Raw genomic sequence first — 16,360 nt, forward strand, 5'->3', positions numbered from 1 at the left:
TTGGGCTCCCTGACTCGGCCCCCATGCCAGCCATTACAACATGTTGGGAGCACTTGCTGTCACACTTGTTCTCTCTCTCCGTCCACCTCTTAAAAATAAACAAATACAAAAATAAAACCAATAATTTCTCAATTTTTACAAGCTAATCAAAAGAAGTCAAGAAAAAGATATCTGAGTTATCTGACTAGGATTTAAAGCAGTTAAAAAGCAATGGTTTTATAAGCAACAAGGAACATACTTAGAGAAATTTAAAAGTCTTAGCAGAAGATGTACAGAAAAACCAAAGTGAAACATATCCTGATAGGATCAATAAAAGAATCAGTGATTATGAAGATAGAATAACGAAAATTTTACACTCGGAAAAAGAGAAAATAAAACAACAACAACAACAGCAACAAAACGAAACTAACAAAGTAGAGTCTTAGGGACTCTAACAAAACATCTAATATTCATGCCATTAAGGTTCCACAAAGAAAGAGGGCTGAAAGACAACTCAAAGAAATAATTATTTAAAAATTACCAGGTTGTAAAATCCAGAAACTTAGTGATGAAAAATTATGAATGAACCCCAAATCCTTGCTAAGATTTGCCATAGTCAAACTTTTAAGAACTAAGGATAAAGAAAAATATATTCAGTGGAGGAGGAAGCAAGACCTTCCTGGCGGTAGATCTATATCAAAAACCATGAAGGCCTAAGGAAACAGCAGAAGGTTTTCCAAAGGCTGAAAGAAGTAACTGTCAACTAATAATGCTATACTCAGTGAAAAGATCTTTTAGGAATAAAAAGGAAAGCAAGACATTTTCTAATGAGAGGAAAGACTTTATCCACTCTGAGCTTATTCTGTTATAACAGATAAAAGAAGTTCTCTAAAAAGAAATGAAATCATAAAAGAATATCTTGAAGTTCAGGCAATAGGAAAGAATGAAAACGGTAAGGATGTTAGAATTTTTTATTCTATCTAGGTTTTCTAATTATTTTGACTATTAAATGAAGATTTTAAGTTTCAATGTATGTAGAGAAAAGGTTTGAGACACTTGTATTATAAATGGGGGAGGCAAATGGATGTAAATAGAGAACAGATTTCTATCACTTGAATTGATATTTTGGACACCAGTAGACTGTGTCAAGTTATTATACAGTACACAATAGCTAATCCACACAAAACGCAATACAAAGAGATAATTTTAGAAAACTCTATAAATCAAAATGGAATTCTAAAAAATATCCACATAACTCTTAGGAAGGAAGGAAGGTAGGAAGATGGAAACAGAAATGAATAACAAGAAGTGAAAAATGAATTGAAAGACATAAGCCCTAACCTATCACTGACTACATAAAATGCAAATAGTCTAAACATAGCAAATGAAAGACAGAAATCAGTAGAGCAAATGAAAAATCATGAATTATGTATATGCTATCTCTAAGAAATTTATTTCAAATATGACACTGTGAGTAGTCTGAAAAGAAAAGGATTGAAAAAGACAATGCCATACAAACATTAATCAAAGGAAGGCAGGAGTAGCCATATAAATATCAGATCTCAGAAATGTGTAGCAGAAAGACGACGATCCCTCTGCAAACTAGAAAACACACTGTTAATCAATGGGTCTCAGCAGCAGTTTTAAGAAAAAAAAACCAAAGGACTGAAGCAAATGAAAATACATCATAATATGGGGGGGAAATGTTAAGAAGATGTTAATAATACCAAATGCTTATATTAGAAAAGAGAAAAAGCCTACAATTAATGATCTAGGCTTCCACAGCAAGAAACAAGATGATGAAAACAAACCCAAAGCAGGAAGAATGCAGAAACTGAAAGTATATATCAATGAAATTGAAAATAAAAACAGCAAATCAGTGAAACAAACAACTAATTCTTTGTAACATCCATAAAAAGATGGACATCTGCAAAACTGACAGAAAAAAACAGTACATAAAAGTTACCAATATTAGCACTGAAAGATAAGAAATCACTACAGGATATACAACACTAGACACCCAAGTTTGACAGTATAGCTGAAAAGAGCCAATTACTCAAACACAAATCATCCCAACACATTCATGAAATAGGTACTGGAACATCCTTATAACTATGTAAGAAATTTAACTTTTAATTTAAAAACTCCAAAAATAACTATACAGACTTACATAGTTTCACCAAGCAATTCTGTCAAATATTTGAAAAATTGAAACTAACGCTATTCAATCTTATCCAGAAAATTGAAAAGAGTACTTCCCAGTTTACTATATAATGGTGACAGCCTGATACCAAACTTATATAGAGCCAGTATAAAAAGAGGAAACCACCGCTATGGCTGAAAGGTATGTATCCCCCTCCAAAATTCATGTTGAAATAATCTCAAGAGGTGCAGTTTGTAGGGGTTGATTAGGTCATGAGTGATCCTCCCTTAGCTTGTTCTATTCACAGAATTCCATTCTTTGTATTATCTACTCCTTCCACTGTGTGAGGAACTAACATTTAGCCGCTTTTTTTTTTCTAAGATAGTAAGATTGTCTATCTGTAGGTTCACCTGCCATATACCCACAACAGCTGGGGCTAGGCCAGGTGGAATTCAGGAATCTCAGAATTCTATCAAAATCTCCCATGTGTGTAGGAAGAAACCAAGTATTACCAGCATTGAACATAAAGTTAAACGGTAATTAGAAGTGAAATTCAACCAGAAGAGCTCAGACATGGAATGTAGACTTTCCAAACACTGGCTTAACTGCCAATACCACAACATCTGCCCCAAGACACCATCTCAGAAGAGGGAGCAGCTTTTCACCAGACACTAAGCCTGTTGCCAGACTGATTTTGGACTTCACAGCCTCCATTATCTGTGAGAAATAAATTTTAGTACTTTATAAATTACCCAGCCTCAGGCATTTTGTTACCTATGTATGAAAAAATTCTAAGATGAGGATAGGTAATGATAAGTTAGAGTGCTGCAATAAGAATACATGAAAATGTGGAAGCAGATTTGGAAAGAGACAATGCTTAAAGACTACAGTAGATGTGAAGTGTATGCTAGAACATGAAGGGCAATGCAGATAGTTTTAGGGGGAAGAGTTGTAGAATGAGGCCATAGTCTCCCAAGATTATCTTAGTGGTCATAGACAGAAGACTGGTAGAAGTATGGTCATACTATACAATGATGTGTCAGTCAAGACCTATGAGAGTAAAATGGGGCTAAAAAAAGTATGTCTACTGAATTCACAACTGAAGAGGCAAGTGAAAAGGAAGCCACAGTCCTGAAAGAGTTTATATGTAAGTTGAAAAAAACCTAAATGGCAAATATTTTATCCTAGATACTTCAGTAACAATGTAACTGAAGACATCGGATCAAAAAGCACAATGCAGAGAATTGAAACAGTTAAGTTGGACTTCATCGGAATTTAAAACTTTTGTTTGACAAAAAGATGTTATAAGTTGTGAGAAAATACTTGCAAACCATAAATCTGATGAAGGATTCATATCTAGAACACTGAAAAACTCAACAGTTAAAAAAAAATAGTAATCCAATTAGAAAGTAGGCAAAAAGGTGTCTGGATAGATGTCATTGAAGAGACACACAGATGACAAATAAGCATATAAAAATGTTTCATCATCCCCAGCCCAGGTAAGCACAGGATGAGCTATCTATGCAGCTTAAAAATTTAAGATGGAATACTTTGAGTAGCAGTTAAGATGCAGCTTGGATCACCCACATCTGTATCTGAGTACCAAGGTCTGAGTTATGAACAGGTAAAAAATGTTTTTACTAGGTGAAAATGTGTTAAAAATACCAGTGACAACATCATACATGGATTCAAAAGGACCTTATCTCACAGAGAGAAACAAGGATATGGAGTTGTGTTGTCACCAACAAGTAAATACTTGTTGTGAGAGATAACAGATACTTTTGTAAGTGATGCTGCAGCATTTTAATCCAACTGTTTCAATGACTATGAGAGTGGCAAAGAATACAGCATTTTGAAATTCCCTATTTCACCAAGTATTCACTGAGCACCTATCCCATGCCCAGCATTGTTCTATGCTCTATAAACAAGGCATATAAAGCACGAGTTAGGCTGGCATGGTGCCTCAGCAAGCTAATTTTCCATCTGTAATACCAGTATGAATGCCAGTTCAAGTCTCAGCTGCTCCACTTCTGGTCCAGCTTCCTGCTTATGTGCTAGGAAAGCATCACAGGATGGCTCAAGTTCTTAGGATGCTGAACCCACATGGTAGACCAGGAAGAAGCTCCTGGCTCTCACATTTGGGTCGGATCAGCTCAGCTCTAGAGGTTGTGGCCAGTTGGGGAGGGAATAACTGAATGAAAGATCTCTCTGTAAATCTGTCTCTTAGATAAAAACAAAACAAACCACCTGTCTGCATGAAATTTGCTAAATCCATAGACATAAATAGTTATATATTTAAGTAGACAAAATTCTTCTTGAATCATTACAGTGGGAAAACTAAGATCACATTTTATCTTCATATACAAATCTTTATGATTTAAAATATTAAGGGTATTGTGAATTTGAGTTTAAAAATTCAGTTACACTGTTATTAGAATAAAGGATCTAGGATAAAATACTATTAGATTTTTTTTTTCCCTTCATATAAACTTTCAGGAGTGTGGCTCCTGTTAACTTTTATCATTACAATACAGTTTATAAGTAAAGGTAGAGTAAATCTGTTTGGTCCTATATTCACATCTATTGCAGCTATTGACTGGATATATGCCTTTCCATATGTCACCACAGACATTATTCAATCTTCTCCCATCTACTTTATTCACAGGCAAAATGTTCTATACTGAATCGAGGCTACCCTTCCCCAACCTCTTTTCTCTATCAGCAACTGCATCTCCTTTCTCCACAAAATGTTTTTGTTGTTCTTTTGTTTAGTCGGTTTTTTTTTGAAAACCAATTTCCTTTATTGTAAGAAAAGAGAATGCTTTCTCATCATGCTAAACTAAAAAGGCCATTTTGTCCCTCACTGTTTCACTTAGGACTTCCTCCTAATGGATGTCTCCTTGGCACAAAAATATAGGTCCATCACGTGAGCATGCAGGGGAAACCATAAAGCAAGAGGCAAAACATAATATCTTGACACACTATTTCTACAGACAAGAAATATTTGATGGCATGATTCTGATTATCTAATTTTGTTTTGTTTTAATCATACAAGGTACAAAGCAAAGGGGAGGGGCATGTTCTACTTCCGTCCTACCACCTTTTCTCTTTAAATTTTCATCTTTATAAACAAATTCATTTATTTTTCCCCCTGCTTCATTACAAGTTATCAGGAGTCATGTCTCTTAAATAAAACTCATAACTAGACTCTTCAGGATACTTAATTTAAAGAAAAAATCTCATTTTATACATCTTTCTCTCCTACAATAACATTTTAATAAAACCACCACACCCTACTCAAAAGTAGTCCTATAGCAGCCCTCTGAGAATCTGCCTAATCTAAGATGTAAAGCAGACAGGAGTGCAGATTACCAATTAGGTCATGAAAAATAGGCAGCATAAAATAGCTATGGCTAATCTGCATGAGATGCATTTACTCAATTAAGTAGATGGAAATGTTATTATGAACTCAGTATTCCAATGATGGTCTTTAAAATTAAGAAGGATGGGGGCAAATGAAATGCTCACTGGGGGATTTGGGGCCTTTATGTATTAATTCTAAAGTATACAATGCAGAACACCGTAATGAAGTTAACAAAATTAATTAAAAGATTCTTCGCATGTAACCATTGGAGACTACATTTAAAAATACATGACAGTTTCTGACATTTTAACAGTGAATGTAACTATTCAACATTTTCAGGTTGAAAATATTAAACCTTTTCTAATTACAATACTGATATAAAAATATGAGAGTTTTGTGACTCAGAGCCTAGTTTTTCTGGTATTTATTCATTTATTTCATTTTGAATTCACTGCCTAATGGGCTAGAGATGAATTTTCAAACATTTTATAAAAAATGACTATTTACAAATTTTTACTGAAGAACAAAAATAATTCAGATATTTACATATTTTGTTTTTATTGATTTGAGCGGCTGACACAGAGAAGAAAACATTGAATTTTATTAAGTATATACAGAGTTAACAAATGTATTTGCAAATAGTTTAGTGCTCAACATTTTGAAACCAGTTTTGCACATTTCACATGGAATCTTCAAGTAGTCAACTCTTTTAAGTTCTTTTGTAGAAGTTGCCTTCCCTAAGCTCAGGATTTAATAGTATTCAATTCTAAAGGAATGAAGAAAGCAAACGAAAACCACAGCAAACAAAGACAGCGAATGGCCTAAAAGCCTGATGTCTGAGAGTGTTGGATTGCCTTTTTCTCTTGGATCCCTCAGCTGGCTGTATTCTGAGATGACGGCCAAGCACCTGTAAACCAGCCACGGGGCGACCTGAGTCCCCGAAGGCGAATAACAGGTGTTCACCAGTGAGGTCCAAAGACGTGGACTCGGCATGAACAGAAAAAAGATTTTCTAATATGTCCAGTTTAAAAATTTTGTCATTAAACACCAAATATATTAAAGTCTAATCGTTAACTAACTTTTGCATTGTTGCTGCAACAAAGACCACAGGCGCCTTGCCCATGCTGGGCTGAGCGTAAGGGACACAGCCATAACAGGGATGGTGTCAGTTTCAGTTCATTAAAAAACATGGGTTTAGGTAGCACAATGTTTGTAGGTCATCATGATTTTGTTTGCCTTGGTTTTTATCTCCCCTTCCCCCCAAATAATGAAGACTAATTGATGAAAAATGAACCTTAATCAGGTCTACAAGGCCTACTGAAATCTTTGGACCCACTTTCTCAAAAACCAGTGGGTCTTGCTCGCTGGGCAAGGCAAATGTTACCATTACCAGTAAGCTTGTGATATGTATAAAACACGCACACACACACACACACACACACACACACACACACAGAAACTGAGAGGGGATGTCAGCCACGGGTCGTGGAGAGCTCACCATGGACTTGTGTTTGACCTTCTCCCCCAACCCCAAACCATTCATTCCCCAAATGTCTGTAATAGCCAGGGTTGAGCCATGATGAAGCTGGGAGCTGGTAACTTAATCCACTTCTCCCATACAGTAAGTATCCTTCTCCCTTACAGTGGCAGAAATCCAAGTACTTAAGCCATCAGTTGCTACCTTCCAAAGTGTGCTGGTTAGAGGTTAGAATTGACAGTGGACCAAGATTCAGTCCAAGATAGCCTGCTATGACATGAAGGTGTCCTAAACAACATCTTAACCGCTCCCAAAGGGCTCACTCCAGATACTGACTTATTTTTAAATTTCTGTTTCTTTAACAGTCTTTTGTTGTTAGACGATAACAAAATTAGGAGTCTTGTGTTATGGTATGGCAGGTAGGTAAAGCACCCCGTATCAACACTGGTCTGTGTCCTGGCTGCTCCACTTCTGATCCAGCTCCCTGGGAAAGGCCTAGGAAAGCAGCAGAAGGTGGCCTAAGTGTTTGAGTCTCTGCCACTCACATGGGAGACTCAAATGAAGCTCCTGGCGTCAGCTTGGCCCAGCCTTGGCAACTGCAGCCATCTGGGAAGTGAAGCAGCAGATCCGAGACTCTAATTGCATTTGGAAGATCTAGATAAACTAAACTGTAGGTAATATTAAATGATCTGAATAAAAATAAGCAACATAAAGGGACAGAGTATATATATATATACACACATATATATACATCATACTATAAGAATAAGACAAAAGGGCCAGAAATGTCATTAATAGTGTATTCAATTTTTCCTAAAATCAGCAAAAATTTACATTTCTTAAAGGGAGTTTTCTTTCCAACAATCTATTCAAACTTAATTAAATAACAATGTTGTAAACAAAACAAAAACTTTCAAAAAATCATTCATCAGACTTCCCAACTAGTACTATACTGTTATAATAGAAAGCAAATTTGGTGATTAGTTAGCCTCAATCACAAACATTGATTATAATTACACTACTGGAATATTTTAGGATTCTGCAGATTTTGGATAGTTAGATATGAGTAATTATATGACTTGATGACTTCATGTCTCCTTTCAATATGTGATTCAACGACACTTAAGAGTATTCTCCATGTATGAGACACAATAAAAAAATCAGAGATCAGCAAAGAAAATAGAGAAAATGTAACTACGCTATTATAAGGGAGATCCAAATTTAAATAGCTACTTTTATATTATAGAATTAAGATAGCCAAACTTAAAACTCACTTTGAAGTGTTTCAAGTTCAGCTCTCATCATTGCGTCTTCCTTTTCCTTCATTCTTGTTTCCTTGTATTTAGCATAAATTTGGCCAGCATCCTTTAAAAAAAATTTGTAAGTGAATTAAAATGAAAATCAGTTTAGACTGATAGAATTTTCTACTTCATTCCAAAGCAGGTTCAATTTAAAAGTATCTTTTATATTTTTGAGTGTTACAATGGATACATCAAGAGAACATCTTATATATTTCTTAGGTACATTTTCAAGATAACCCCATATCCTTCACTCTCATGCTCCCTGCCAATACCCCTCTATTCTTCACCAGTTGTTGCTGACATAACTTTAATTCACTCTATATTTAGAGTTAATTCAATACAAATAGAAACTTTGAACAAGTAAAAAGCAGGAAGATCCTAGCTCTACTTAAGTATAAACAACAATTATATCTCCAAATGACTGTTGCATTCCTATACATTTTTTTTGTATTCTGTAACTGCTACATATAAAAAAAAACATATTTGTGTTTGAGACTGACTTATCTCATTAAGCATGATGGTTTCTGGTTGTATCCATTTTGTTGCAAAAGACAGCATTTCAATTTTTCATGGCTGTGCAATATTCCTTGGCATATTTACACCTTATTTTCCTTTTTAAAAGAAGAGATTTATTTTTATTGGGAGTCAGATATACAGAGAAGAGACAGAAAAATCTTCCATCTGCTGATTCACTCCCCACGTGGCTTCAATGGCTAGAGCTGAGCCAATCCGAAACCAGGAGCCAGGAACTTCCAGGTCTCCCTCGAGGGTGCAGGTTCTCAAGGCTTTGGGCTGTCCTGTACTGCTTTCCCAGGCCACAAGCATGGAGCTGGATGGGAAGTGAGGCCACCAGGACATGAGGAATTTAGCCACTAGGCTATCGTGCCGTGTCCCACACCCTATTTTTTTATTTAGTTATCTGCTAAAGGATATTTAAGCTGATGTCGTATCTTAGCTGTTGTTAACTGTGCTGCAATAAAGCTGGCAGTACAAGTAATTATTTCACATGCTGATTTCATTTCATTTGGGTAGATTCTAAGAAGTGGAATAACTGGGTCACATGGTAGGTCCATTTTCAGATCTCTGAGAAATCTCCAATAATGGTTGCGCTAGTTCACATTCCCAAAAACACTGGATTAGGGTATCCTTCCTCCCATATATCTTCACCAGCATTTATTGTTATTTCATTTTTGTATAACAGCCATTCTAACTGGGATGAGATAAAGAAAGCATCACTGTGGTTTTTCTTTGCATTTCCCTGATGGCTATTAATCCTAAGTACTTTTTCATGTGTCTGTCAGCAATTTGTATTCAATATTTGAAAACTGCTAGTTTATGTTCTTTGCCCATTTCTTAACAGGAGTGTTTGTTTTATAGTTCTTGATCTCTTTATCAAGCCTGAATACTAGTGATTTATCAGCTCCATGGTTGGCAAATAACTTCTCCCCTTGTGTCAGCCGCCCATTCATTCTGTTGAGTGTTTCCATGGCAGTGCAGATTTATTCTTAGCTTGATGCAATGCCTTTTTGTCTATTTCTTTATTACTTGTCTTTCTGGGGCCTTTTCCAAAAAGTTTTTTCCAAAGTCAAAGTCTTGCAAAATTTTCCTAATGTTTTCCTTTAGTAATTTGAGGGTATCAGGTTGTAGTTTTAGGTCCTTGATTATTTTTTAGTTGATTTTTTTGTGTAAGGGATAAGGATTATCCTGTTCTACTGGCTAAGACTAGAAACCGCTTAAGTATAAATTAAAAGAAATTCTTGTCTCTCAGACATGGAAAGGAAGTATCCTATTTCTGTTTTATACCATTACATTATATTTTCTCAGTATTGTACTGTTTCTTGGACAGAGTGCAGGAAAAATGAACTTGCTGAACAAAATTATCTGGCATGGTAATTTACATGATTGCAATAATAAACACAGGAATAACACTATTTTCATATTATTCCCCAACTCCATTAAACTTTCAAAGTCATTAAATGTGAATCTGACTACAGAATACAAATTACAAAAGCTAGAAGATAATGCAGACTAAAGTGAAATTATCTTTTCACCACCGTAAGAGTCTAGAATAAAACAAGTACCATGGAGGGTTTAGACAAAAAATACACAATACATGAATAGATATCAAGACATAGTGTGTGGGGCGGGCGTTGTGACACAGTGGGTTATGCCACCAACTGCTGTGACAGCATCCCGTACCAGTGTAGATTCCAGTCATGACGGTTTCTGATCCAACTCCCTATTAATGTTCCTGGGAAAGCGGAATAAGATACCACCCACGTGGTAGTCCCGGTGAAGTTCCTGGCTCCTAGCCTTAGCCTGGGACAGCCCTAACTATGTGGCCACTTGTGGAGTGGGCCAGAGGATGAAAGATCTCTCTCGCACACTCTGTCACTCTGTCTTTAAAAGAAATATTGAATAAACTCGTACGTTTTTAACACAGTACCAACAAAAAAGATCCTTTTTCATATTCTTTGACTTAAACTTAGTATATTTGATAGTGATCTACTTGTGGGACCCAGGCCACACTGTGCATCCATGTGTAAAGACCACACTGTAAAGATCTCACACCTTTACATTCCCCTGGTTGTCAAGCTAGGACACTTTGCTTCTGCATTGCTCTGAAAAGCTTACTCATAGTTGGAAACTTGGTTCAAGTATCGTTCCCTTTCAAGTCTTTTGACCTTCTCTAGCAGAGTAATTCTCTCCTAATACTACTTTTGTACTTAAGCAATTTAATGTTTTCTTGTATCATGCTATCTTCACTCTGAGAAGATGAGACATTTCAGATAGGGATGCTGAATACCCAGTGCAAGTATCTGGCATAAGCAGGCACTCACTAAGTACTTACTGAACTGAACTAGATTGAAATATATAAGAAACCATCCAAAGAAATGACAGAGCTCGAGGACTGGAGGCTATCAAGGATAACTATAGGGTAACATTCTTGGGAAGTAGGTTCTTATAACAGATAAATCACAGACCTATCTTTTGAGAGTTTGTTCCTCCAGGAAATAAAGGAACAAACCCACTCTTTGACATTACTTAGATTAGAGGTAAACACATAAGCACTGACTCCTAGTTTCGAATTATTTCTTTTTTATTGATGTTAAACCTTTCTCTTAAAATTTATCCCTCCTGGGTTTGTATCAGAACTCTTCTGATACAGAACTGGGCAAATGAGGTAAGCCTAAAATCACTGGATTAGGAAAACAAACATGCATCTCTTATTTTTTCCATGACTATTTTTATGATCCTACTTTATTTCTATTAGGATACCTGCAAGCTTAGGCCAACCAAATAATGGTGTGAAGAGCACAGATGGCTATGTACCTAACTTACTCATTCTCCCATGCTCATAGGCACTTTGAATTTCGGCCAGATTTGATGTTAAGGTCACTTACAGCCCCTTTAACAGTCCCTTTTAAAAAAATACTCAAGTCTATGTATAATTTAGTATTGAGCCATACCAGTCATTTATTCCTTGGCATGGATGAATACATTAGCTTTTTTCTACATAGAATTTAACTATTTAATTGAGAGGGAGGGATGAAGAGATTTTACCAGAGTACCAACAAAAAAAGATTAGGCCTTAAAAAAAAAAATCAAACCTGAAAATAAACCAGCTGTTTCTCCAAACATATGATCCTGACAATGAAAAAAAATTTTTTTCTCACACTCTTGGACTTACACTGAGTAAACTTATTGAAGGTGAAAGAAGGCTGACTTAATCTCATAGTCCAGTACAGTGAGAGAGTCATGAAGAGGGCAGATGTTGAAGTCACACTACCTAGATAGGACCTTAGCTCTGGGGACTGGTGTAGTAGTACAGCAAGCTAAGCCTGCTTCCTATGACATCAGCTTGTTTTTGTTTTTTTTTTTAGTCCCTTCGGGACTAGGCAGGGGAGCTCTCTCTGGTCCTCGCTTGGTTCCAACTTGGGGCCCCCACCTTCACCTGCAATGACCATCAGGATCACTCCGGACACCCCTCAAAACAAATAAATAACCAACCAAACAATCTAGAATAGATATAGAACAACAAGGAAAGCTTAGAATCAGTCAGGAAATGGTCAGCATGGATTTACTTATACCTTACTAGGTAGGACACAAAGATTAGTTATTCCTCACTAGGGTATTGAGGATTTCTCTGCACACCCCTCCTAAAACTGTTCTGCACCTGAACTGTTGACAGTTGACATGTGTCTTGTTAGAGTTATAAGCCAGTCTAGACTACCCAAAAAACAGCCTGATTCAGCAAAATTATGCTTCAATGCTATAAAATGCTAAATGTTGTAATGAAAATAGACACGAGACAGCTGCACAGTAATCTATAGCCATTTAAGATGTATAGAACCCAGTTGTATATAAACTAAAATTGAAATGTCAATGAAGTAGTCACAGGATGTGGTTAAGAATTTGCATTTTTTTTTGACATACTGGTTACTCAATACTATGTCAATTAATTCCATAACGTTATAAATTGTTGCTGATGTTATGTTGGGGCTTTTAATTGATCGGGATGATACTCTGCCGGCTCTACCTTCAGACCAGAGATGGTCTCCCCAACAAGCCGTTGAACTTATCTGGACAATAAGACGCTGGACTCTATGCTTGGTATATGCTTGCAATGAAAGAATCTCAACTGAACTTGAACTGTGGTTATACAACAAGGTGGAGGAATCCACCATGGGGGGGAAGGTTTGGGGAGGGGTGGGGGGAATCCCAGTACCTATAAAACTGCGTTACATAATGCAATGTAATTAACTAAAAAAAATACTTATTTAGGGGAAAAAAAAAAGACTTATTTACTTTCATTGGAAAGGCAGATTTACAGAGAGGAGAGACAGAAACATTTTCCATCCACTGGTTCACTCCCCAATTGACCTCTACGGCTGTAGCTGAGCCTAACTGGAGCAAGGAGCCTCCTCTGGGTTCCCATCACGGGAGCAGGGTCCTAAGGCTTTGGGCCATTCTCCACTGCTTTCCCACACAAGCAGGGAGATGATTACGGAGCAGAGCACCCACAAGGGATGCCAGAGCTTGGAGGAGAAAAATCAACCACTGAACATTGAGCCATTGCACTAGACCCTCTACTGTGTCCTTTTAAATAGCCTGTTTTTTGATTAATTCTGTTTAATCTGCCACTGATGTTATCTACCAAATTTTAAATTTTGCTTAATACAGTTTTTGAATCAAGAATTTATAAAAATTTACCTTTTTCTGAAAAGTAGGGAAGAGAAGAGCGAGCACTTTCATCAGCTGATTCACTACTGAAACCTATAACAGCTGCGAATGGACAGAACCAGGAACACGCTCCAGGTCTCCCTGGTGGGTGGCAGGGATCTAATTTCTTCAGTTATCACTGCTGCCTTTCAGGGTCTACACTGGTAGGCAGCTGGCATCAGGAGCCAGAGGACAGCACTGAACTCAGGCATTCTGTGATACGGGATGCAGGTGTCTTAGTTGTATACTAACCATTGGGTTAGATGCTTGCCTGTGAATTTTAAAAACTCATTTCTATATCTCAAGTTTTCTAAGAGTAATGAATCACTTCTCTGTTTTCTTTAATCTCACAGAATTTCTTTAAAGCTACTTTAAATTCTGCACTGGACCCGGCAGCGTGGCCTAGCAGCTAAAGTCCTCGCCTTGAATGCATCGGGATCCCATATGGGCACCGGTTCTAATCCCAGCAACCCGTTTCCCATTCAGCTCCCTGCTTGTGGCCTAGGAATGCAGTCGAGGACGGCCCAAAGCTTTGGGACCCTGCATCCATGTGGGAGACCCGGAAGAGGTTCCTGGTTCCCAGCTTCGGATCGGCGCAGCACTGGCCGTTGCGCTCACTTGGGGAGTGAATCATCGGACGAAAGATCTTCCTCTCTGTATATCTGACTTTGTAATAAAAATAAATTAATCTAAAAAAAATTCTGCACTGATAATCTGCATATTATCAGTTGCTGCCTAATCAGTTCAGACATCTCCTTTTATTTATTTGGTGAGGCCATGGCTTCCTGCAAGTTTCCTCCCTCCCTCCCTCCCTCCCTCCCTCCCTTCTTCTTCTTAAATAAAGATTTGAAGGGAAGAATGATAAAGACAGGGAAAACTATACAGGGAAATTATCTGCTGGTTTACTTTCCACATGGCTATAATACCCTGGATGCTTCAGGCTGAATCCAGGAGCCTGGAACTCCTTCTGGGTCCTTCGCATGGGTAGCAGGATCCATAGTACTTGGCCCATTTTCCACTGCTCCCTGAGGCACATTAGCAGGGAGTTTAGTCAGAAATAGAGTGGGGGAGAGGGGGCTCCAACTAGCACACTGATATGCGATGTTGCTGTTTTGGGCAGAGGTTTAAACTTCTGAGTATTGATGTTAGCCCCTTCCTGAAAGCTTTTGATGCTTGTTGGCATATGACATCATCTACACACTGAAGGATGAGGAATTTTTTCCTAGTCATTGTTATCTGGCTTTGTTTGTGTTCTAAACTTATTAATATTACCACAATTTTAGAATTAGATGGTAACCTAGTTGAGAGTCTACTCCAAAGTCTGATTGTGATGTGCTGTCACTTTTTTAGCACTAGGAGCCCCTGTATCCAGTTTGTCCCAATCCACAGTAGTACTGTTCAGAATGAAACACTAGAGCTCAATCTTAGAGCACTGAGATAAAGATAAAGGCCTCTGGGGTTTATCGGGTGCTGGGTCCAGACCTGAGATCCAAGTCCTGTGCTAATGTTCCTACCCTACTCCTCAGAGGCTGGAATCTTACTGAGTGGGGAAAGGGTTATCGAGACAGTCTTGCCTGCTTGGATAAGAAGGATCCAAAGGCTCAATCTACTGGTAATGGGATGGGGCAGGGGCCAGGGGCCCTCCATCTTTGAATTTTACAATGGTGAGTTGGCTTTACTTGGCTTAAGTCTGAGGAGGAGGCATAGAGACAGTGCTTGGAGCTGGGGGATAAGGAATGCAGCATATTTCAACAGCTCTTTTTCCCCGTCTTCTCTGATGGCTCTTACTTTAAGACTAAAACCAGGTACAATGGTCGTACTTCAGTTTATGCGAAGGTGGCTGTTCAAACTGGTGTCTCTGTTGTGTCTTTTCAGTGTATGTGCTGCCGAAGTGAGCACTGTTGTGTCTTTTCAAAGATACTTAAAACGGATCATTTAGTAACGCTGAACACACAACATTGGTTTTACTTCCACTTCTTCATAAAACTTAAACACTAAGCAATCCAAGGAAAGCTTAGGAAAGAAGGCATTGGTCAAGTCTGATGCAAGAGCCTAGTGGCTAAATCCTTGCCTAGCATGCCTTGGGAGCCGATATGAGCACCCGTTTGTGTCCCAGCTGTTCCACTTCCCATCCAGCTCCATGCTTGTTGCTTGGGAAAGCAGTGGAAGATGCTTCAACGACTTAGGACCCTGTAGTCCATGTGGGAGACCCAGAAGAAGCTCCTGGCTCTGGATTGGCTCAGGTCTGGCCCTTAGAGCCACTTGGGGAGTGAACCAGCAGACGGAAGAGCTTTCCCTCGGTATCTTCTCTCTGTAAATCTGCCTTTCCAATAAAAAGATAGATCTTAAAAAAAAAAAAAAAGGCATCGAGTAAGAATGGTAAGAGCAGGAAAATACTGCCTATCCTAAAGGAAACAATCAACATGGGCGGGCCCTGAGGAGAGGTAGCTGGAAAAGAGATGAATGATACTCCATTTCTTTTCAACTGATAGCTTAGATTTTCTCTCTTGGTTTGAAGCTTCCAAATACCCTTCTTCAGAGGAAAATATCTTAGGCACATTTAAAAAATCTGACCACGTATTTCCATCGATTAATGGTAATCTCAGAATTAAATAATATGTAATAAAATTGCAAAGTATACAGAAAATTAAAATATACTTTGAATAAGTCAAAATTTAGTTATAGAACTGTATAAAATTAATTCACAAGATAACAAAATTCACAATAAAACAAAGCCAGAAGTCTTCCTGATCACAAGGCATATATATTCAAGGCGATGCAAAGTTTAAAAGCTACTTTCCATTGGGGCTAACAAGTGGAAGAGACCCCGGAAGCTATTTTCTAAGTCCCAATTTGACATAGGAATTCACCTC

The 16,360-nt window shown here is 37.7% G+C and overlaps 1 protein-coding gene across 1 annotated transcript in view; it reads right to left on the reverse strand.

Moving 5' to 3' along the window:
- DNAJC1 (DnaJ heat shock protein family (Hsp40) member C1) overlaps nucleotides 1-16,360 on the reverse strand; it is a 167,160-nt gene that overhangs the window by 69,948 nt on the left and 80,852 nt on the right. Inside the window, exon 7 of the mRNA XM_004578558.3 lies at nucleotides 8,238-8,328. Within this exon, the coding sequence (XP_004578615.2) occupies nucleotides 8,238-8,328 (91 nt within the window). The remainder of the gene's footprint in view (nucleotides 1-8,237; nucleotides 8,329-16,360) is intronic.

This window comes from Ochotona princeps, chromosome 10, assembly GCF_030435755.1.
Source record: "Ochotona princeps isolate mOchPri1 chromosome 10, mOchPri1.hap1, whole genome shotgun sequence".
Classification (NCBI taxonomy): Eukaryota; Metazoa; Chordata; class Mammalia; order Lagomorpha; family Ochotonidae; genus Ochotona; species Ochotona princeps.